This window comes from Drosophila grimshawi, unplaced genomic scaffold (assembly GCF_018153295.1).
Source record: "Drosophila grimshawi isolate 15287-2541.00 unplaced genomic scaffold, ASM1815329v1 contig_1377, whole genome shotgun sequence".
NCBI classification, from domain to species: Eukaryota; Metazoa; Arthropoda; class Insecta; order Diptera; family Drosophilidae; genus Drosophila; species Drosophila grimshawi.
The window spans coordinates 22,838,373-22,861,573 of NW_025062900.1; the positions used below are offsets into that span (position 1 = coordinate 22,838,373).

At 34.4% G+C, this 23,201-nt stretch overlaps 1 protein-coding gene and 1 long non-coding RNA gene across 2 annotated transcripts; one reads left to right on the forward strand and one right to left on the reverse strand.

The window, feature by feature from the left end:
• Window positions 1-11,287: 11,287 nt before the first annotated feature.
• LOC6567063 (alpha-1,6-mannosyl-glycoprotein 2-beta-N-acetylglucosaminyltransferase-like) lies at window positions 11,288-13,381 on the forward strand. Its single transcript, XM_032739350.1, is given in 9 exon segments — window positions 11,288-11,415; window positions 11,474-11,587; window positions 11,645-11,772; window positions 11,839-12,080; window positions 12,141-12,286; window positions 12,349-12,567; window positions 12,612-12,831; window positions 12,892-13,016; window positions 13,048-13,381. Coding segments are annotated over 9 exon segments (1,395 nt in total). The 5' UTR covers window positions 11,288-11,321; the 3' UTR covers window positions 13,155-13,381.
• A 687-nt stretch (window positions 13,382-14,068) lies between these two features.
• On the reverse strand, window positions 14,069-14,566 carry LOC116805731. The gene is made up of 2 exons (XR_004365363.1): window positions 14,319-14,566; window positions 14,069-14,249 (listed from the first exon to the last, which is right to left on the reverse strand). It is a non-coding gene; the product is annotated as an uncharacterized LOC116805731 (long non-coding RNA).
• Window positions 14,567-23,201: the final 8,635 nt, after the last annotated feature.

The following is a 23,201-nucleotide window of genomic DNA, read 5'->3' on the forward strand; positions in this document are numbered from 1 at the left end:
GTTCTTCTTATGCATGTATCACAAGGACTTATTTTGATGTATACAAAATTAAGTTAGGTTTATTAATTTAGTCAAATTTGTTAAAGTGTATATAAGCTTAGATATTCGTAAAATAAATTTGTTTTGTTGTTTTATTTGTTAGAAATTAAATCTTAATGCAAATTATAAATCAATTTTGCGGCATGGTAATAAACTGTAAATAATCAAAGTTGGGGATTACAAAAGAGTTAAGTTGTGGTTTAAGTTTTCTATTTTAATTAAACACAGTAATTGATTTTAAATTGTGTCTGGTCAAGAAACTTGTCCAACTATTGCAAATGCTGCCAGTACGGAATGTTATTTAATTGATGGCAGATACCCTATATATCACAGCAAATGTAGCGGAATATTCATTCATTTCCCGAATCAGAAGTTCGAAGATTTATTTAGATTAAAGTTTCTGAAATTTATTCACCATGTTGGCAAACAATTAGTAAAAAATTTAATTTTAATTTATGTAAATTACTGCAGCATTTCACTCAAAGTTGAACACTTAAGGAGCCCAAAAATAATTTTCCTTCCAAGGCTGAGCATATAAAATGAAATCCACTCAAAAATTCCTCTTTCCATTCTGCGTTTTGACATGCATCTTTTGCCTAGGGGAATCTGATGAAACGCAAAGGAATGATTTTGCGGATGAAGACAAACTGCCCTTTGCAAATTGTTGAATTATATATAAGTATGCAAATATATGTATGTGAGTGAAGTATAAATAAGTAAAGACCAACAAAAAGTTTCACAATTTATTTTTGGGGCCGACAAAAAGCAGCAGGAAACAGCAGCAAAAATGCCACAAAATTGCGTCAATGATGAAAGCCGAAGTTCCTCTTACGGCTTCTCATAAAAATGATGACAATGCCCTCAGATGCCCCTAATTGAGTGTGGAAGCGGGAATCTTTCCATTTGTCTGCATCGCGTCTGGATATGTACGCCTTTAAACGGAGTCACCTAGATGCGACAAGTTCTTTTGTCGCCAGTGCAAAAATACCGCAATTTCATAATTATTATTTATGAGAGTTGTCTTTCATTAACTGTTTTTTCCGACGCCAAGCTTAACAAATGGAAACTTTTGTCAACCTGATGACTGCTTAATGTCTTTGCGCTCAGCAAATAAAACAATCATAAAATAATATTTTATTGTATTAAGTTAGTCCTTACAGACTCCGCTCTTTAGGCATTTACTCATTCGCATTTTTTTACGTTTTCTTTCGCTGCCTTTGTTCGATTTGGCTTTTGCCATTGTTTCCTTTGTACTGATTGTTTTTCTTTTTGTGGCCAAAAACAAAGAGCGTGTTAATTAAATTAAAGCAAAATGCTCCAAGCCATCAAATTTAATTAGAAAACCGTATCTTTCTGTCTTCTCCAGATGATTAGAGATTAGTCAGAAATTTATGTGTACTTAACATGCTATGATTATAGATTTTATACGAAATGCTACTGATTGTGCGAATTCAGTTAATATACATTTTTAAAGACACCAAATATTTGAATATACTTGCAGCTAGGAGACTTAGATAAACTGATCTTTAGCAAACCTTATTCTGCATTTCCGCCTCCTTAAATCTCGTTTGAGTAAATATCAGGGATCAAGTTGACTCACATCTTGCAGCTATGACAGCTAAAATTCTTTCAATAGATATTTCCTAGCTCTGCTTTGCTGCATATTTGGCAGTTTTTTTGTTTAGCTTCCGTTTTCGTACGCCTTTTCAGATACTTTTTGTGTGCAGCAGAGTGGCATTTGCATGTCAATCTACATATGTATGTGGATAAAGATATGCTGGAATTTATGTATGTTCGCTTGAATTGCATCTGACTGTAAGTTAAAGCAGCATGCTTCCTGAAGTTAACTACTCAAAGAAGGAAAAAGTTGAAATGCAAGCAATACTTAAGCACTTTACCTTCGTTTTCCTGTCTCATTGATGAATTTTCTTGAAATTCACTTGCAGAGAACTTAATTGGAGTCCAACTCCAGAACATCGTAGCATTGTAAAAATTAATCTCAACTGTTTGCTGATGTTCCAGGTTTTAATTGCGATTTATATTATTTTTCAGCTTGCAGTCTGGTAAAACCACTGAAAACCATCACAACCTCAAATACTAAACTGCTGCAACCATCAGGGACAACAAATTTTGTGGTTAGCTAAATTGCTTTTTTTGCAGAGCTGTTTTCCTCCCACAAACATGTCCGCGTTTCAAATTATTGATTATTTTTCTGTTCAGTTTTTTTTTTTTAAAGGTAAAGCTTAAGCTATCCATTCTTATGGCCAACTTTTAGGGGATAAATATTGTCGGTTTGTGGCCAACGGAATAAAAGTTTAAAGTATTAGTTAAAACTTTTATAAAAATCATTTTTCATTAATGATTAATCTATTTGTATATATATAAATTATTTATTTATTCATAATTTTATTTATAGTGAAAGCTCGAAGCTAACTTAACTTAAAGTGCAATTCAGCTCGTTTACTACAATATATAAATTTAGCGCACATTGCATGTATTGTTGTCTACAAAGCAAAACAATTAAACGGCGTTGATATATTAAAAAACGAAAAACACATTTTTGCCCATTAAAATGTCAATTTGCTCCCATTATTGCATTATTTTGCGGCACCATTAGACTCATTAAAATTTGACACTGTCCATGTCGCTGTCGAGGTTGACTTTCGTGCGGTCTGAGCCCGAGTAACGCTTTCAATTTATCTATCTCACTATCCGTGTGCTTTTCATTGACTCAGTTGTTGATGTGATTAACGTTGCTCGTTCTCCCATTGTCTGGCTGACCGGGGAATCGGAACGGAACTGTGCGTTAATCAAATGTCAATTAAGCTGCGGTTTCCAAAATGCTGCCAACAGTTGACCCACTATTCACATGGTAACCGCCACTCCTATTGAGATCGAGTGAGCCTAGCCTTCTGTAGGCTTCCACATTGGTGCCTTTCATGGCAGTTGGAATGGCTGTCATACAGATACAGAGTGTAGTTGGTCTTTTGCTGCAGTTCAGTCCTGCCGTCGGTCCGTCTTTGTGTTGTTGTGTTGCCTTTTTGCGCGCTTTACAATTTTTGAGTGGCTGGCAGTCATAAGATAGTCGAATCGATGTTGCGTTGACTGCATTTACAATTGCACACTTTGTTTCCATTTACTCCACTTTTGATTACTTTTGAATTTCTGCAAGTAAAATAGTTGCGTGCATATTAAACTTCTCTGAATGGCATTAGCCATGCAGGTGCTTGAAAGGAATTATGGACAACAAAACTCTGCATTACATAATCCATACATAGAAACAGTTTTATTTTGAAGTCTTAACAATTTACTAACAATAAGCAAGCAAACTTCCACCATATCAAAGATATTCTTTCTTAAGCTTTTTAACTCAAACATATTGTTATAAAAGTAATTTATTAGTAATAGTGGATGAAGAAAATGACGTCTTTCTTGCCTTTACAATTTGCTGGGCACTTCATTGAAATGGTTTTGTTACGACATTATAAGGTTAAAGTGCACGTCAGACTGCTAGTCTCCATCCACAATGTAAGCAGTTTTGTTGTTAGTTAACCTGAGTGTTGGCAATTGCATGCAAAGCATCTGCTAAGTGGCCTTGTCTATGTGAGAGCTGTGTACCGGAATGGCTGTCACGGAAGTGCCACAAAGAGCAGCAAAGAACTTTGTCGGTGGCAAACTTTCTGTTTTATTTGGATATTCAACGGGGGCGTTAAATGCTTAATGCCGACTCTTTGCAAGGGTAGTAGATGTCATACTAAGACCAGCTAAGTTTATCAGCTTGTTATGATTTCACAAACATTTTAGCCGACAGCTGTCAATGTTCGTCTTGTCCTTAGGAGCATTTCAGTCAGCCTTTGTTTTAGCCATCACCGGACGTCCTGTCGTGTTTGTGAGCTGTGGCATAAAAATACAAGGATGTATCATGTTGTCTCCATCTTCTTAATTTGCAGAAGCACAAGCACACACAAATTGTTTATCTCAAGGAAGTCACGTATACTGTCCAACTTTTGAAGGAGGCCAACAGCCCGGAGTCAATTTCAACATTGAGCGTGGCCCTCACCTCGCCTTGCCCTGCTGTGGATTGTGATTTGCCTATCAGTCTCTGCTTAATCTTGATTTAAATTTTAATCTATGCAGCTCTTCATTTCGTAAATATTTGCCAACCCTTTTAAGAATTCATAGGGATTTCAAATTACGTTTTCTAATTAAAGCAAACCCTTTTATGATTTTCATGTTGACAAATAATTTAAGTATTATTTTAAAATCAAACGGTAAATTTAATTACGAATTAACTTTTATACGAAAAAGATTAATAATAATTTGGCATATTATATTGTTATTATAGTTATTTTGTTGGTTTACTTGCCACATTTGCAGCAATTGTTTCAACATGTAAGCGAATGTTTGGTATAGCCTCTAAGGAGACTCTCAAGTATGTTTAAACTTTTCGCCTATTTCACGTGCACAGCTGCAGCTGCAAATAGTTTTAACTGTTTGCTGGAGTTGTAAAAGTTATTCGACCAGAAAATGACGTGCATCAATGTAAGGCATCGTTTTCTCTTTGGGGAACTGCATTTCAGGCACTCAACATCAAAAATATTCCAGTGTATTTAACGATTCCAAGCACATAAACAAAATCATAGCACTCTCATGCTAGAAAAGTTTCTCCGCAATATCTCTTTTAATTCAATTTTAAATAAAGTCTTCTGAATATAAGAAAACAAATTTATTAAAGATATGGAAAATAAAAAAATAATGAGAAATATTTGATTTACTTACGTATTTTATAGCTTGATATGAAAACTTTATTGCGAAGAGCACTATCAGCAATTAATGTGCATTGTGATGTCTTGAAATAACAATAAGAAACGTGCATTAAACCATCTCTTTCAGGGGCAATTTTGTTGAGCTTTTACAGCTCACACACATTTGGATGGGTCACAGTTTCAAAGTCATTAAGTCGAAGTAGTTAAGCTGGATAAAACTTTACTTGATGCCACATACGAGTTGTGGGAGTTGCCAGAAAGCCATCATTCATTTTCGGCCCAACCCAAAAGAAGTGCATCAGAAACTGTAGCATTCCTTTATGCGCTCTACGGCTCTCATGTGGCACGTAGAATACAGTAATTGAATTCTCCAGGAAGCTGCCAAAGTTCAATTGAATTTTAATGAATTTTTTTTCGGTTGCCATAGCTAAGCTCAAGTTGGCCAAGAGTCTGCCTGATACACAAAAGAAATAAATAAACAACTGTCAACTGCCACATAGACGGGATGACAGAGCAAACAAATGCACTTCGTACTAAAAATAACTTTATGGTCTGGAGAGTGAATCGTGTTATGTGTCGCCGGGCACCGGGCACCGAGTGCCTCGATTGATGTTTGCTACGAGCAAAGGCACAAAAATGTAGAGTGCTCTGTAGTTGGAAAAGGAGTTAACTGAAAAGACAAACAAACTTTTGAAGCAAAAGTAAAATTGTGGCCAAGTAAATTTGTGTTTTATATTCTTATTCATGACTCCTTGAAAATAAAATTCGTGAATAAGTCAACAAGAATTATTAACATTTTTTGTCTCACATTAATTTTTTCATAACTTTTCGCATCTGAATTTTATTTTAATTACATTCATTCTAAGAACACAACCAAAGACCCATTTGATGACTATTTTACTATTCATATGTGACTCAGAGTTATAATAATCAAGCCTTACACAAGACAGAAAAATTAAGAATCAATTTAAGCAAATATGAGTTTACTGAAGTGTGTGTGTGTTGGCATTATCAGGTTTACCATTTTGTTGTACCTGCATGTGGTACTTGTACTTGGCAACCAGTTTATTTTGCCAGCTTCTCACGTTTATCCCACAAAAATATGGTTTTTTGCCACTCGACCTTTCACAAGAATTTGATTCATGTCTTATGTGCGTCTTTCACCACTTCCACATGATTGGTTTGGGTTGGATTCCAATATAAGTTTTTGCTCTGATGACTGTCATTCATCACCAATTTAACACCATATTTTGTGTTCGATGAAATTGTTAGAGATATTATTAAATGATTAGTTGTTGGGCAAAAATACAAGAAAGAAGGTGCAGTCTGCATTAAATGCTTAATTTTACTGGCACTGTATACTGGCACTTAATTCACAATACAAGCACTTTAAGCAGGTAACATATATGGCGTACAAATCTGCCGCACCTTTTAGGAAACGCTCGATGAAATGTCAATTACTCATCTGCTTGAGGATGCATCGAGAGCTGTTGGCAATTCGAGAATTGCAAGCACGTTGACAAGTTCATGTCTGGGCCATAAACCGTGCTAATTGGCACAGTTCGGCTGAGGGGATGTTTGTGGTCAAGGTATGTGAATTCTTGTTGAGTATGGTCATGTTGTGTGGGTTTACTAAAACAAAACATAGCTCTCAATGACAGCAGTTACGAATTAGAGTCCTGCATTGTACTTGCTCAGTTGGTAAAATGGTTGGCGAATTATCTGTCCATTTTCTGTCAGCAGGCTACAAAATTAAACGCTTGAAGTACACACCAAAAGTTAGCCAAAGGCCAATTTTTGTAATTTCTTCAATTTGGCAATTGAAATGTAAAAGACGATCTCAAGTTTTAATTCATGCCAATAGCATTTGTGTCTACTCAAATATTTACTGAAAATGTTGCAATGAATCTATTTATTTAGCAATTGTTCTACCAAGGAAATCTTTATACATATATATTTGTATATGTGTAAAATAAATCTTTTTTCCGACCTAGCGGTTTGTCAATAGAGCAAGTAATTAAAAATATTGCGAATTTTAAGCAATCAATAGCGCAAACAAATAACTTATCGACACAGCAAGCTGTCTGAATAAAAAACGACGTCAGCTTTTCAATTTCGCTGCAATTAATTTGTTTGCTCTCCAAATGTTAATAACAAAATTTGCTCTACAGAGTCGATGCCATTAATAAGACTCACCTTTTTGCTGCTTTTGCCGTGCATTATATTTTATATTGAAATATCCTAACGAGCAACTGGTGGACAGCTGCACTTGACAAGAATGCAGTTTTTAATAAATATTTACAGTTCAAACGAAGCATTTTAACTGAATGGCAGTCCTCAATTTGCAAGTCATCATTCATCGAATTGCATCTACAAAGTTATAAGTGTTGGGGTATTTAACTTGGTTGTGGTTGAATTTTATCATGACATAATATTCTAAAATGCAGCATTTTGAAACTTTTGAAACTCTTCACTTAATATATTAGATACGTGAACAGTCACATTCGACTGTAAATCAATAATATTTGTATTTAATGGGTAATATTTAGGTACTCTACGGTTGTAGGTTTTACAATAATTGTCGCATTTTGATTTGCATTCTTTTAGTTTTTCTCACGTATTTTAAACTTATATTCCTTTAAGCCGGTGCTGGAAAAGAAAATCCCGGCTGCACAAGATAGATGCAGATTTAAACGCTCTCTCCCTTAATGCGGCGTATGAGACCGCAGCGCTCTAGTGATTTGGCATTGTCTTACAAAATACACAAAAAAGACTTCACACACAAACACGCACACACATAAACAGTGAAACACAACATGGCGTATGCTTAACATCGCATCCTGCTGAGTATTTGCAGGCTCATGTGTATCACTTTACCCAGTTATTAGCATATTCTCGACATGCTCAGCTACTTAATGATGCAGAAATGTAAAAAACCTCCTGAATCCGTTTCAGTTTCAAGCCATTGATTATGCTTATGCCGCAAATGTGGCTCAGAAAAAGAGAAAGCAGATTGCTAGCTTTGCATTTTTGTATCGTTCGAATTTTATCTGGTTAGCTTGACGAATAAAAGTGTGCATATTGATCCCAATTTGAGCAATTTATGTTAAAAACGTGCGCGGTAATATAAACCAAAGCCAAATAGTGAGCTCCGGATATGCATACATATACAAATACCTTGTATTTTGTTCTCATCGCAAATTAGGTCCTGTTTCCATCAAAAAGCCCTAAAATACTGAACAATATAAAAATGATTAAACACGTTTATTTACAATACTAACAATAAGATTTATATACAATATGTAAAATTATGCATGCGTGTAGCTCAGATCCAGAATCGAAAATAATTAATTATTCCATTTATTTGACTCGACAATTTGCAATTTACTTTTGCGTTATTCAAGCGCAACATTTTTTCGCTGTTCCCCTGTTTGCAAATCACAAAGAGCTTGATTAAATACTTCGCCGACAAAGCTCAAGCATTGTTGCCCACTCATTGAATTAGGAATCCTTTTTAAAAATACTTTAGTTCGCAGGACTTTGAATATTTTTAGACAACAAGAAGCAAGCCTCAAAATGTTTATAAATTTAATCTTATGTAGTATAAAGTTTAAACAATAAGCAAATTAAAGTGACCAAGTCTTAGCTTAAGGCTTTAAGGCTCAAGCACAAGCAGCATTATTTTATAATTTAACAAATAAATAAAAGTTGCTCCCCATTAATTCCGACACCTAAAATTACTGAAATGAAGGGCTAAAAGCCACATAACAGGATTGCCTAACTCTTTGGGCTAATGTCGAGCCCCAAAAAAGTAGCAGAGACTACGGCCACTGAATTATGCCTGCAGCCCACATAAATAAGCCCAACTGCTGCTTAAACTACACAAAAAAGGACTAGATAAAAATCTTTAAAGAGTTTTTCTTTTCTAATACTTTGTTAGCGCTCCTGAAGATTGTAAATGAAGCTTATTGTTCGCACTTCTATTTCAATCATTTTCACAAATTATCGAAGTGAATTGCCATTGACCATCTTATTCTCTACTGATACCAAGATCTGCAGTAATCTAATTTTGTTTTGAATTTTCAATAAAGTATTTTATTCAGTATGCAAAATGAATTATCCTTTTTTACTTTTAATAGTGGATTTGCTTTTGGATATTGTAAATAAACACATTTTTAATACATTTTCAAAGATTTTCTCCATTGTCATAGGCGCTATAATTTATGTCAGTTAAAAGCGTATCCTTGTTTGCCTTGTCTTTTAATTCTGAGTGTCATTTTGCCTTTAAGCCAAGAGGTACTGACAGCATTTGCAGTACAATAGAAAAAGTAGCTCGGAGCTTGAATGGCATTGCCAACACAAAAGGAGTCTCAAAAGTTATGGAAATGTTATTTTCACTCTCGGAGCAGACCACAGCAGACCAGTTGGAACGTAAAATTATGTAACCATGACCCCTTATACTCGTATATATGTAAATATGCTTAGCGGTAATTGTGCTCGAATGGCCACTGGTAAGGTTAACAAGTGGGGAAGGGCCATTTGGTCAGTTGCGTGGGGCAGGATACGCACTGGCTGTAGTGGAAAGTCAAAAGTGGCCCGGCAGTGGGTCATGAAACGCATGAATGCACAATAAATACGTGTTTGAATGAATGCGCCGAGAACTGGAGCACCGGGGCCCAAAAGTGAAAGCTTGAAAAGTTGACTGAGTAAACTGGGACACAAAGCAGTCGATGTGAGTCTCTTGCAGCTTAAAGGTGGCATCGAGAAATGACCTTGTCCTGCGTAATATAATAATAACAAAAATATGATAGTTTTTTTTAGAAAGTACAAGCTGTCGTCCTTAGCTGCAAATGTATATTGCTGGTAGTTTGTTGTGGGTACGTCATTTCTGAAATAAAAATGTAGTACACGCTTGTTGTGAGAAACTAAAAACTTATGCAGGTTCATAAATTGCTGCAATTTCGGTCGGCATTCTGTCAAAAAGGCAAAGTGCTAAATAATAAATAGCTCATACGCAGAGTGTGCCGCAGTCACTTGAGCAAAATAAGCGAGACTAATCCAGCCAAGTGGAGCGTGTAACATTTATAAACATAAGACAAGCTTCTGCGGAAAATATATCCACTTATATTCCATATATACATTCCATATATTCATATATATTCCATAAATCCCACTTCTCAGTTGACACTACTGGTATTCTTTTTCTTCTTTTAAGGATTCCCATTTCCATTCAGCTCCGGAAGAGCTGACGCAGCAGGTCATGTACATTTCCGCACAATGCCACTGTCAGGAACTAATACTTGATTTAAATTGGGTACTCGCTCTACAAAACCAATATACTCGTTCTGGAATGGCTTAGATATCAGGCAAAATGATAGCGTATTTAAAACAGAATTTCTTACCGTGTACTGTTTTTGTAGCTTTGCTGCTGCAATTTAACGAGCGAATTCACTTATACTCGCCACATGGCAATTAATTTGTACGAATAATAAACGGCATGCGAGTAACAATAAATAAAACCTGTCAGCTCAACTCAACAAAATGGCTACTAATAAATAATCGACATGCACTTACAACAATAACATTGGCAACAAACTACTTACAAATTTCAACATATGTTTTCAATACATTAATTTAAGTCTTTGATGATATAAAACAAATAACCAAAACGTAGTTACAAATACGTTACAGCTTTTTAGCAATGAAGCATTTTATTCAACAACTTCTCCTATTTTAAATTTATTGTTCAATATAACTTGCAACACACGATGCAAAATATATATAGTATTTGTGGAAAATCATTGTGCAACATAAAACTAAGCATTATTGTTCAAAAATTTAAATGTATGCATGTCTAACATTGCAGATACGGGTACAGGGTAAGTTGTCAAATAAAGTTGCCATTCAACTCATTTAGCTACAGTTGCTGCCCTAAGGTCAATATTACGTATACATCAAAGCAGTCCCAAAGTAAACGACGCTTTGAAATAACTTGACTACCCTCAGGCAGCTGCTGCTTCTGACCAGAAAAATGTCTTTAGACAGGAGAATGATGGCTTTAAGAGTGATTTCGTCCTCCTTTCATATTTACACACATTTAAGTAAATTAATAAATACGAGAGGCTGATGCTCTGCGCTTCAAGCGTCTGTTGTCACGCTTATTTTATATCTTATTTATAGTTCTGTTTAACTGTATTACTATTTACGCATATCTTAAATATTATTTATAGTTATAGTTATTTAACTGTTGTACAATTTATTTAAAGCTGTTAAAAGCGCGTGAACGTTGTCCAGTAAACTACTTAATGCAAATTTATGGCATGATTGCAAAAACTTATGGTTGGAATATGTGTGTTAAATCAATTTTATACACTAATTTACCCTTATACAATTGGCATGGAGAGTGGTATATGTATTTCACAAACGACACATGTCACAACTATGTCACACATCATAGTAATCATTGCCGAATGCCGAATTTGTTCACAGTCTAAATGATTGCCAATCATTTAAGACATGATTAGAAAATCCGCCCGGTTTTATATTCGCAGCATTTTTGTGCTCTTCCTGTTTATGTTTATTCTAGTGCAGTATTTCAAGTTGAGCTTATGTAAGTATGAATTTGATCCTTTTACCGTTCTCACTTTTAAATACTTACAACTGGTTAGTAAAAAACACCGGCGCCTTACCAAGTCAACCACCGACGAATAAATCATTTACCAAGGAACCGCAGAGAGATTACAAGCATCTACATCTACATCTGAGCAAGAAAGCGAATACAAGTGAGTCCAATTTGTAATATATATGTATATATATATTTATCAACTATTTTGTATTAGCCGTGGATCTTAATTTTACACTCTCGAAAGTCAAGCATCGGATCAAATTTCAAAACAATGAGCAGCTGGTCCTAAACGAAATGAATTTCGGTCCCATAGAAAAAGATACCGTGATAATTGTTATTCAGGTGAATATTCTTAGCCAGTCGGTAATTTTTACTAAAAGCACTAATTACTAATTCTCACCTGCGCAGGTGCACAGACGTATAAATTACTTAAAGCATTTAATAAGTAGCCTATCCAAAGCTTGGGGTATTTCGCAGGCATTGCTTGTCTTCTCGCACGATTACTACGATGAAGATATCAACGAGCTTGTACAGAACATTGATTTTTGTAAGGTAATTCAGATATTCTATCCATACTCTACACAAATATATCCAGATGAGTTTCCTGGTAACCATCGCAACGACTGTCCTAGGAACATTTCAAAAGAAAAGTGAGTTTCAAAATGCAATCACAAATTCGAAGAGCTATGAGTTTATTTAATATATCTTAGGGCTGTCATCAGCAACTGCAATAGTGCATTATATCCAGATCTCTATGGTCACTACAGAGAAGCGAAATTCACTCAGATAAAGCACCACTGGTGGTGGAAAGCGAATCAGGTATTCAATGAACTCAAAGTAACAAAATATCACAATGGTTCGTTCTTGCTAATTCTAGCAAAATTTGGTATTGTTTAATTGAAGTTTTTTCGGTTTTAGGTATGTTTTTGTTTCTGGAGGAAGATCACTATATGGCTGAAGACTTTTTACACGTTTTGGAGGTAATGGTGAAAGACAGTACAAATTTGTGCCCGAACTGCAATGTCTTTTGTCTTGGAAATTATAAGGCAACATTTACACATTCCACATACAACTGAAAGGTGTGATTTGAAAGGGGTGATGTGAGCCCCGTGAATGAGGGTTTTGTCAATTATATAACTCTTCTTTTACTTGCTTTGAATTTCAATTGGTGCATTTCTTTTGACAGGCTAAGTGTATGCCCTGGCAAGGCGGAAGCCACAATATGGGCTTGGCTTTTAACCGCACAACCTGGTCGAATATACGAAAGTGTGCCCAACTCTTTTGCACATACGATGACTACAATTGGGACTGGTCTCTGGAGCACATATCGGAGCGGTGTATGGAGAGCCAGCTTATTGTGATGGTAGTCAGGGGACCACGCGCCTTTCACATTGGCAAGTGGTAAGTTCATCGGAGGTTGTTCTTAGCAATCGCTGGTAATTCTGATTTATTTTCATGCAGTGGCATTCATCAAAACAAATCCGATTGCGAGTCCAATTTAGTTCTCCAGAAAGTGAAGTATATACTTCATTCTGCATTAAAATCTGACCAGCTCTATCCGCCATTTCTCACAATAAGTAAATCAGTTCTGGATAACAACGAATATGTAATCAAGAGTTCTGGATAACAACGAATATGTAATCAAGAAGCCGAAGAACACCAAACGTAATGGAGGATGGAGTGATCCACGGGATCATCAACTGTGTCTGAACATGACAATTTAATAAATGTGCATTTGCCTCATGGCAATCTTACCTAGAATTTGAGATATGTACATATACATTCATGTATGCATAATGGGCTCCAAAAACATACAAACAATTTCAATCATCTATATTTTAATTACAATTGTTATAATTCTATTTCTTTGCGGAACACAATTGCAACGACTTCTTTTCTGTGTCGAATTTTACATATGTTATCGATATTTAAATATAAATAAAATTAAATCTAAAAAACAGAGATTCCTTCTTGCTAATGCAGCTTACAATGGTTTGGACACCACGCACTGCGTGCCCGAGTCTAGCTAACTCATCTCTGAGACATTCAATGTTCTGCAACGATGGATGCAGTCCCCTGATCACCGGAAACCTCTACCCTCCTTTAGTTGATACGAATGAAACGGGATTCCCTTATCCGTAAACAACCTTTGGATTACCCTGTACGGATCAATACCATTTGGCATCACTTTGACAGTACCACCCCGACAGCATTTGAGCATAAAGCTGTCAGGCGGCATGACAGCATTTAATGTTTTTTAAATTAATGAGCAACAATTGTAATATTTAATGTTATGTATTATCTGTTAAACCCATCCTTATGTTTATGTTATAGATTTTAGCTGCTGTCATTATTGGTGACAAATTGACAAATTAATGTTTTATAACCTTTCAGTTCTTTGATTAATGTTTGAAATATAAATGCTATATAAAAAAAGAAGAAATCAATTGACACTTTAGTAATCGATGTTTAACTAATCGATACTGCAACAGTTCACATAATATCTAATACATTTTCATTTGCCAAACCAGGATAAAAACTATTCAAAAATGTTTCCTAAGTTAAAGTAGACTTGCCGTTTAATAATGTTTTAATAATATAAAAGCTGCGCAGGTAAGAAAGAAAAACAAATACATCATTAATAGTTAACAGATTAATTTTCACAACAGGTGCTGTTAACAGTTGTTATTTTATTTATTTTCAAGTTAAAATACACACTCTTTGAAGCGGATTAGGCACAGAAAAGTGCAACAATCCTCGGCGACTTGACATGGCATACCAATTCCACTGCAATTCTTCTTAAATTCCATGTGATTGATCTGTAAATTATTGGATGAGGAGAATGCATATTAAAAACATCGTTGAATGCCTTATGCAGTAGAGCCTACCAAATCTAAATTTTCCGTGGGACTCATTACTAAATCTTTCATTAGTTGTTGTCTACCCAGCAACTGTTTTCTATTTAGTGTTAAATCAAGCTTTGCAAAAGTACTATTCCTTTTCAAATTTTGAATTTTTCCTAAAGTATTGTTTCCTTTCACATCTAGATTTTTAAGAGTACTGTTTCTTTTCCCAATCACAAAGGGAAGTAGCCAGATGTTCAGTAACAAAAGGAAAATGCTGATAGACTTGCGCTTATCCATTTATCACTGTCGATCTACTGACTAAAAACTTTCGTTTCCCTCCTTTTATAGTCTGCATCGTTTTCATATACTTTAAAAGCAGATGTTGCCGTGCAACAGCAGCTGAATTCTCCGTTTTATTAATAAACTATTATTATTGCAATTGCAATCGGAAACTCAGAATTATGTCTGTGTTGCCAGTGTTTAATCAGTTAAAAACATATTCTTATATTACTTAGACAGAAATCCGTTCTATCTATTGCAATACAAGAAATAATGGATATCTTAGACACGACGAATTTTACACACCCTTGTAGACCGGAGTCAATCGAAATCAAACATTGGTTCGAAGTTACTGAAATTATTGGAATTAATTACATCAAAGACATTTAAGAAATAAGTTTTGATGTTTTCCGTTTGGGGTTCTGCTTCGAACTCTATATATATTTATTTTCTATGGTTATATTGTGTCAGCACGGGTGGTCCCACAATTTCGACAATCCTAAAAGGTCCTTATCTTCGGCATATTTATATCACTGCGTCAGCTTTGCGTCATAGATTGTATTCAATTTACTTCATATTTATAATGTTAATATATCTTTATATTTTGCATATTCTCAATATATTTTACTCTTCCTTCTTTTCCTCTTCCTATTCCTCTTTCTTATTCTCTTCTATTTCTGACATAACTTCTCTTCAATTGCTTAAAAATAAATGTAATAAATTTATATATATTTATTTTAAAATAAAACATGGTGTATTGTATTGAATTCGTGGTGTGGGCTGGATAAGCAGGAACAGATAGACAAGAAGGATATCGGGAAAGGATATGCTTACTTGTCTTTCACCTGCGGGTATATATGCATAATTTATTTCATTTCAGAGAAGCTATATAGTATCTGCAGATGCCAATTTAAACTTTGGAAAATAAAATGTATTTCAGATACAGGTTGTTATACCTATCATCAACTATAAATTTCATATTTTTCGTTAACGAATTTTTCACTCTTTAAAATAAGTTTAAACTGTCATTTCCACAAGAAATATATTTCTCACTTTCTCCATTTGTTGTTTATAATAAAAGTTTTGTTACTACCCAAAAACAGAAAGTTATCCACTGAAAAGTTTTGCCAAGCAAAACAGAAAGAAAAAATTCAGAAGAAAATAACAAGACACAAACACTTTTCAATGTAGGTTATACCTTTAAAGTTATCAGACACTTTCTAAAATAAAACCGTATTTGATAGAATTTAAAGAATTTTTATTGAACAATAAATGAATATATCGATACTTTACTGTGTCTGTAAAATATTTTGAAAAGTGTGTAATAAAAAATTATGATTATTCTTTTCGAATTTAATCTACATAAATTTGACAGTTATTAGATTTATCTCACAGCAATTGACTTTTTACCCACTCCAATGTTAAAGAGTTCTTTTTCTGCATTGTGCATTGCTTAAAATGAATATTAAACTACAATAAAAACCACATTTTTATTTTCACAAATATACATATTGAATATTGAATTGGATTTTGGCTAAGTTTAGGAAGAAAAATATGTTGAAACAACAGCAATTGAATTTAGAACTCCGTACAAAAAATTCACAATTGTTGCAAAATAAAATCAAACAAATTGGAATCCGATAAGCTGAGCAAGTTGGGAAAATAAATAAAAAAAATAAAAAAACTATCAATCCAAAAAGCAAATTGCAGTTTTACTTTTCATTATTTATTTTGTATAATAATTGTCTTTGAACATAATAATTTACGAAATATAAGTCAACTTCATTTTGAAAAAATCAAAATTGTTCTTTGTGAAATGCCATTTATTTTATTTTACAGCTCTATTCGAACAGTAACTATTTTTTTCTTCCAATATTTAATGTGAGATGTTTACTCAAAATTCGGTTATTAATCAGTTAATTTGAAAAGTTGTAGTTTCAAATGTAATGCTGCTGCTCTAATGAATATTTAATTTACGACTCAAGTTAAATTTGATTAAAGCTAAGAAAATTTATTACATATCAGTGCCCTCATTTAGCATTCTAAGATTAAGATTTTGCCCAAAACAGCATATTTAATGAAGATGAACAATGTTTGAACGGATTACATAAATAATATGGATTTTATGAACTATTTTGCTTTATTGGTGAATGTTCTAATGAGGTCTTTATCTTTAGTTGGTGCTCTGCATTTAAATTTATGGAATAAATTATGAGTGAATTATCTTTTAGTTGAAAAATACAACGAAACAGTTATTCGCTGTTGCTTTTTATGATGTCCAAAATCCTGCACTTTCCAGATACTTTCGCAACGAAATGTAAGCTTCCCCAACACTTTGTAGCAATTAAACTTTACTGCACTCGACTGCAATCAGTAAACTGAGCAAGGGATACGAAGGGCTTTTAGAGCAATTAAATTGAAACGAATTGAGACTGAAAGTTCAAATGGAACCATCGTACACATCGAGTAAAATGCCCACCAGAACATAATTGAGCTGCAGAGTGTCCATCAATAAGGTGCGCAGCTTGGAAATTGAACAGACAGGTAACATAACACTAGCCTACATGAAAAGGGTACATCAAAAAATATTTTTTTACAGTGCTTCAAAGCTCGCTGTAAAATAAATTATAATATTTAATACTAAAAACCATTCCAAAAATGATCTTAAAACTTTACAAAAAAGTTCATTAGTTTTCAGCCAGTGTAATTAAATAATTTTTGCAAAATATCTTTCTTTTTGAGTTACCAAAAACTATTGCGAAACTTAAAAATGTAGCTATAAATAATATTAATTATTTATAATATGACATATTATCAGACTTACCAAATAATTTGTACACGACGCTATTGACTTAATGTTGTGCCTTAAACTTTCCCATGTATTTTTTCTTTACCTCGATTTTGGTTAGGGCAAAACTCTACGTGACCATCTCAACAAAAAGAATTTGATTGTTGGTTCATGTAGACTTTCTCTTCGACTCTATCAAAAGTTGACCACAACCAGCATGTCCTTATTTTGTTTATGTTACAGCACAACAGGACATTCTTTCGTGGCATGTGCCAAGACTACAATGTTACAAGGACATTGACAGCAGTTGTCTAAATACTTATCAATTAATAACAAGCCGATGGACTTTCTTTAATCGAACTTTGTTTTTGGAAAAGGCAAAAGCCATTTAAGCACTAATTGGTTAACTCAAACGGAAAATAAGTTCTTTCAGTTTACTACAGTATAGTTTTCTAGTATTTCATATATCTTCTGCTTAAGCAAGTATAAAATAAATTAAACAGCTTATAGAGAGAGTTGAGTGGAATATGTATATATATATAAAAATATATATGTATTTTGTATATGTATATATATATTAAAAATTTGTCACTATATCATATATATATATATTTAATAACGAAAGATAAAAAAACATAAGAAATGCAAATACTGAACGGCAAAACACTTAAGGTTGCTGCAGCCATGAAAAGGGTCTTGAAGACGCCACAAAAAGAGGGCATTGAGACAAATTGAGTAAATGATGAGGCAAGGATAAGCCATTTGCAGAAAAGGACTAGAAAACCCGAGTGTTTTTGTGCATGGCTTCCTGAAAACAAATTGTCGCTCAAAAAGAAAAAGCTGAAGCGCAAATTGACATCACGCCAGCTAATCTTGTTTGGTTGCTCTTCAAAGAAGTCAAAGAAGCGAATCCATTTTGAAATCCTCGTCGACATTGACATTTGATTAACGCTCACCTCAACTCAGTTCTGTTTGTAGCACCAATTGACAACGTGGCCTAAGAGGAATATTAATCACATCAGCAGCTGAGATAAATTGAAATTGAGGAGGAGTGGAGAGTGTAGAGCACTCATAATGGCCGCATAATATTCATCTACGACAACCAGTTGGCCAGTGTCAATTTGTAATGAGTTTAATGGCCCCAGAGAGCAACGCCATAAAGTATACAAAATTACGTTTTAATGGTTACAAATGTTTTTTGTAATTGCATTTATCTCACGTCGTGTCCCTTTATTGCTCAACATTTAAATTTTCAATTTACTACATATGTACAATGTATAAATAATGTGTTATGCTGCTGGTTGAAATTGAATGTGACACCAAACACAAAACGATACTTTCAAGTATAATACGAATTACAGATGTTTGTACACATAAATTCACACTAGCAAGAATAAAACTATAAATCAAGTAAATTGCAATGTAAAATGGAAAACGTACTTGTAAAAATCCAGTTTAAATTCACATTGAACTGAGTTGTTGTTGTTGCATTACATTCGGCACATCCTGGCACAATTTATATAATTTTCGCTCTCCTGGATGGCAATTGCTGTCAATCAGCCATCAAAGCAACCGCTAATAAAAGTTTTTGTGAGTAAACAAATGTGCACAGACAGATCGATTGTGTTGATTAATTGCACTACATGAAGGCCATCAAATTGCATTTGCCTTGGGGCAGAAAAATACAGCAACGAGAAGAGAGCTTATCAGTGTGTAACAAGTGACAAATGAAGAGGAAGGACTGCAACTGAGCTGAACAACATGCAATTTTAATTAAAAACATGTCAATGCCTTTAGCATGCCATGAGTTTTCAGTAGCCATTTTCTGTCTGCACTTTTCCTCTACACTTTTTACGCATTTCTTACAAGTCTGTGCCGAAAAAAAAACAATAATCATATAAGGCTGTAATTATTGGCTAATTATACAGTTGAGTTCTTGAGTTAATAATTAACTGTATTTTAATTTATGATAATGAATTTAAATTCGAAAACCCTGCAAATTGTTTTCAACCCTTAAGCTTAAGCTTATACAACCTGTAGGACTTTATATATTCACATCACGCAGCTGGTCCGTTAACAGATTTGATGTGCATTTCCCGCCAGACGAATTCAAAGCAGCTTAAAGCGTGAAATTTAGGTAAGGTAAGAATGAAGACTTGTGAAAACTTTTAAATTTCTTATACTTTTGAATAAGTAACAAGCATCGAAATGTTTTCCAACTTTTTTCCGTGTGCTTACGAACAACAGAAGCTACAAAAATGCCGCAGATGCTGCGCTTGCTGATGTTGTTGAAAGTCAAAATGCCCATTTCGCATTGGCTTCCTCATTGCTGACCTTTGGGGATTCTAACGCAATTGTGTGGCTAACAAATGTTACGAGTTCAGTGCACACAGGAAGTATATTTACTGCTCCTGCTCTAGAAATGCCAATTTCATAATTATGTTTTATTGTTATTCATAGCGATTTCCGTTCAGTTATTGTTTTCGCCGAACCGTCAAAAGCGGCAACGGAAAAACAAACAAGAACTTTTATAGACATCTTAGCATTTTGAATGACCGAAGCATTTAATACAGTCATAAAAAGAATTTGCATGATTATCATTTGTTCTCATTGAGTGACTGCTTTTCAACAGCATTTAACCAAGTTTATTACTTCGCTGATTTTGCTAAGCGGAGCTTGGCATTTGTTACCCCTGTGGCCAAAATAATGGAAGTGATAATTAAATAAGTGCAAATTGATCCGTGCTCATTAAAATGTAAATTTACCAATTTAATTTAAGTAAAAAAATATTTTCGCTTGAGCTTGGTAACGCTTGGTGACACCCAATGAGATATTTACCAATATTAACATTTTCTGGGAGCACACAGTTAATTAACTTCTTAATTAGTCCACATATTCAGCATTAGCACACACAAATGCTTCAACTAGGAAGCCTTGGCTCTTCTCATCCAGCTCTCCAGCTCCTGTGCCCAGCTTTGCTGATGAGTGGCATAACAAACGAAATTTCTGTACTTGACAGCTGCTGCCAGATTTATGTGTTGTTATTGTGGCAACATCGTGCAAAGTGGCAAACACGACTCCTTGTGCAATTGCTCACTTTTCGCCTGGTCGTGTTTCATCAAATAGTTTTTCACTCAACCAACTTTCCAAGGTGGGGCATTGAAACAACACAGCTGAGAAGAGCAGGAACGCAGCTGGTTCTTGTTGTTGTGATTGCAATTCAGTAATGGGAAATTGTGTGTTCTGAAATGAAGCAATGACGTAAGCGGACATAGTCATTGACCTTGTAGTGGCGCTCTCATTACTAATAACCGTATTATTTATAGTTGATTACATGAATTTGGAATTATCGCATTTCCAGTTAATTAAGCTATTCATCTCTTATGGAAGTGCAATGAGTTTAAAGTGATTAATTGATGCTTAATCGATTTACATAATGTTTGATAAATCTGGTATAAGTAATTTGAAGTTTTGTTTTTTTGCTTTATATTCGAATTTTAGTTTGTCAGAAATGAGGGAGCATCAGGAGGACTTAATTGACTAACTGAATAAGTGGCAATTTAAATGAACGCATGTAGTTGGCAAACGAGTCAAGAGACAATAACCTGTTTCTCAGGTTTAAAATTCTTGTACAATGTTGCCAGGAGAATAAAATTCCTTCTCGTTAATCTTGCTGAGAAAAAAACCAGACAGCAAAGAATATGCAGTCAACATAAAGTAGACATAAAAGTAAAGTGATCACCTCTGGCAACGGACTCGTTACAAAGTTCCAAAAGGTTTATTTAATTTTCTCTTTGTACGCACACACACACACTTAACACACACCCCTCGGACACACACATAAATTAAAAATGCATTAAAAACAAATTGCTGACTGGCCGATAAACCGAATCAACGGGATAAATGCCCGGAAATGGCATGGACCAACAAAAAATAATATATATTTATACATATATATATCGATGCGGATATCTTAAATTGCACTTACACCACTACTTATGGTTGAGACAGCCGAATTTCTCATAGTAATATGGGGTTAAGTGAAATGCTAAATGTTTTTTTAATCGTAAATCCATTGATCTTTAATATGTTGTGTTGTCCTTCTCAAAGTCGGTAATAGGTTTGAGTTACGGCGAGGCCATTTGTCAGTCACCAGTCAGCAGTCACCAGTAGTCAGCAAAGGGTGGGTAATGAATAAACAATGAAAGTTTTCACTTCTGTTTGTTTTTGTGTGGGTGCATATAACAATATTTATTCACTCAGCCTGCTCCCATTTGGCTGTCACCCACACAAACAAGCCATGAACTCTGCTCGTTTTCTTATTTGTGTTTCTCTCTTTTTGATTATTTATGTTTGCTTTCTATCAACTCATTTAAAGCTGTTTGTTTGACAATTGCGGTGTTAATTGAAAACGTGTTTTATTCTCTGCTTTCTAAAGCATTGCCAACCATCCGACTCATTATCTTCGAATGTGGATTTATTCTTAAGTCTCTGAAACTATTCAAGCAGGGGATCGTCGTCTCTACTAAATATAACACATTTAAATTTAATCCTAACAATTTGTAATATTAAAGAAGCTTTTAGTAGACCTATAAAACTGATTCGAAGGCAAACTAACCACTTAGCAAATGTCCTTCAAATTCTCTTTTAGCGTCAGTCCTGTGGAACATTAATTGGATATAAGTCAGTTCCAGACACATTCCTCAAATATCTTAATATCGAAGCTAATTTGCATGCTTCCATTTTCCGAGCTTTGGCAAGTGACATGGGAAAATTCAAAGCATTAAATAGATGTGTAAATGTTTGCACAGCTCTTACAAATTACTGCATAAACAAGACTGTGCTGTGAAATATATCAATCCAGGACTTTGGTGACTCAAGACAAGAAGTCAGAGTGTTTAATAAATTATTGTCGAATGCAACACAAAATCAGAATTTTTGACTCTGTTGGCACTTGACGAATGAGCTTTAGGGAGGGCAACTTACTGGACAAATTGAAAGCAATTTGTTGACTAAAGGAATATTTTAAACTTCAGTGAAAGTTTCAACTGCATTCGGCTAACAGGGAAAAGAAGTTAAAGCAATCAAAGTTGCACAAGGAACTTATATAAACTCGAAGTAATACCACTTTTGGTTTGTAAAACTCAACTGAAATATACCCAAAGTGTTTCGCAAAAATCATCAAACGTATTTCATTTCCCATATCAATTCGCATATATTTTTCCATACATGTTGTTGCATTTTTCACTTAAAACTTGGGAAATGTTTAATGTAAGTTTAATTTCTACATGTTCATAACACAATCGACAAAAATATAAAATTTAAGCAACCACTTCAAACTTTTGCCCAGTCAAACTTCTACCGGGACAATTCCCCAATGCTATGCTTGTGTGTGTGTGTGTATGTGTGTGTGAGTGTGTCTATGTGTGTGTGTGTGTGTCTATGTGTGTGAGCGTTTGTTAGAGTTAAATGCCTTTGACCCAAAGCCAAAGTTAGAAAACTCAGCAAGAATTTCAAATTGATTACTATAATTTGCTGTGGGATCTTTTGTGGCCTTTCGGCATTTAAATAAAGATTTACAAACCAAACACGCTCAAAACGTAAGCAAAAAAACATTTTTACCAGAATTTATTGTAAACACTTCAGCACAAAATCATTGAGACAAAAACAATTTGAGACATTTGGGAATGTAGCCGTATAAACCAAGATATTATTTACAAAATCATTTCTTTGGTCCCACAACAGAGATTAGTGCTGAATCTCTTTCACGAACTCCCCATGCATCAGATCATTTGTTTAGCATATATTCAAGTAAAAATATATAAATACTAACCATTTTCATAAGAAAAAGGCGACCA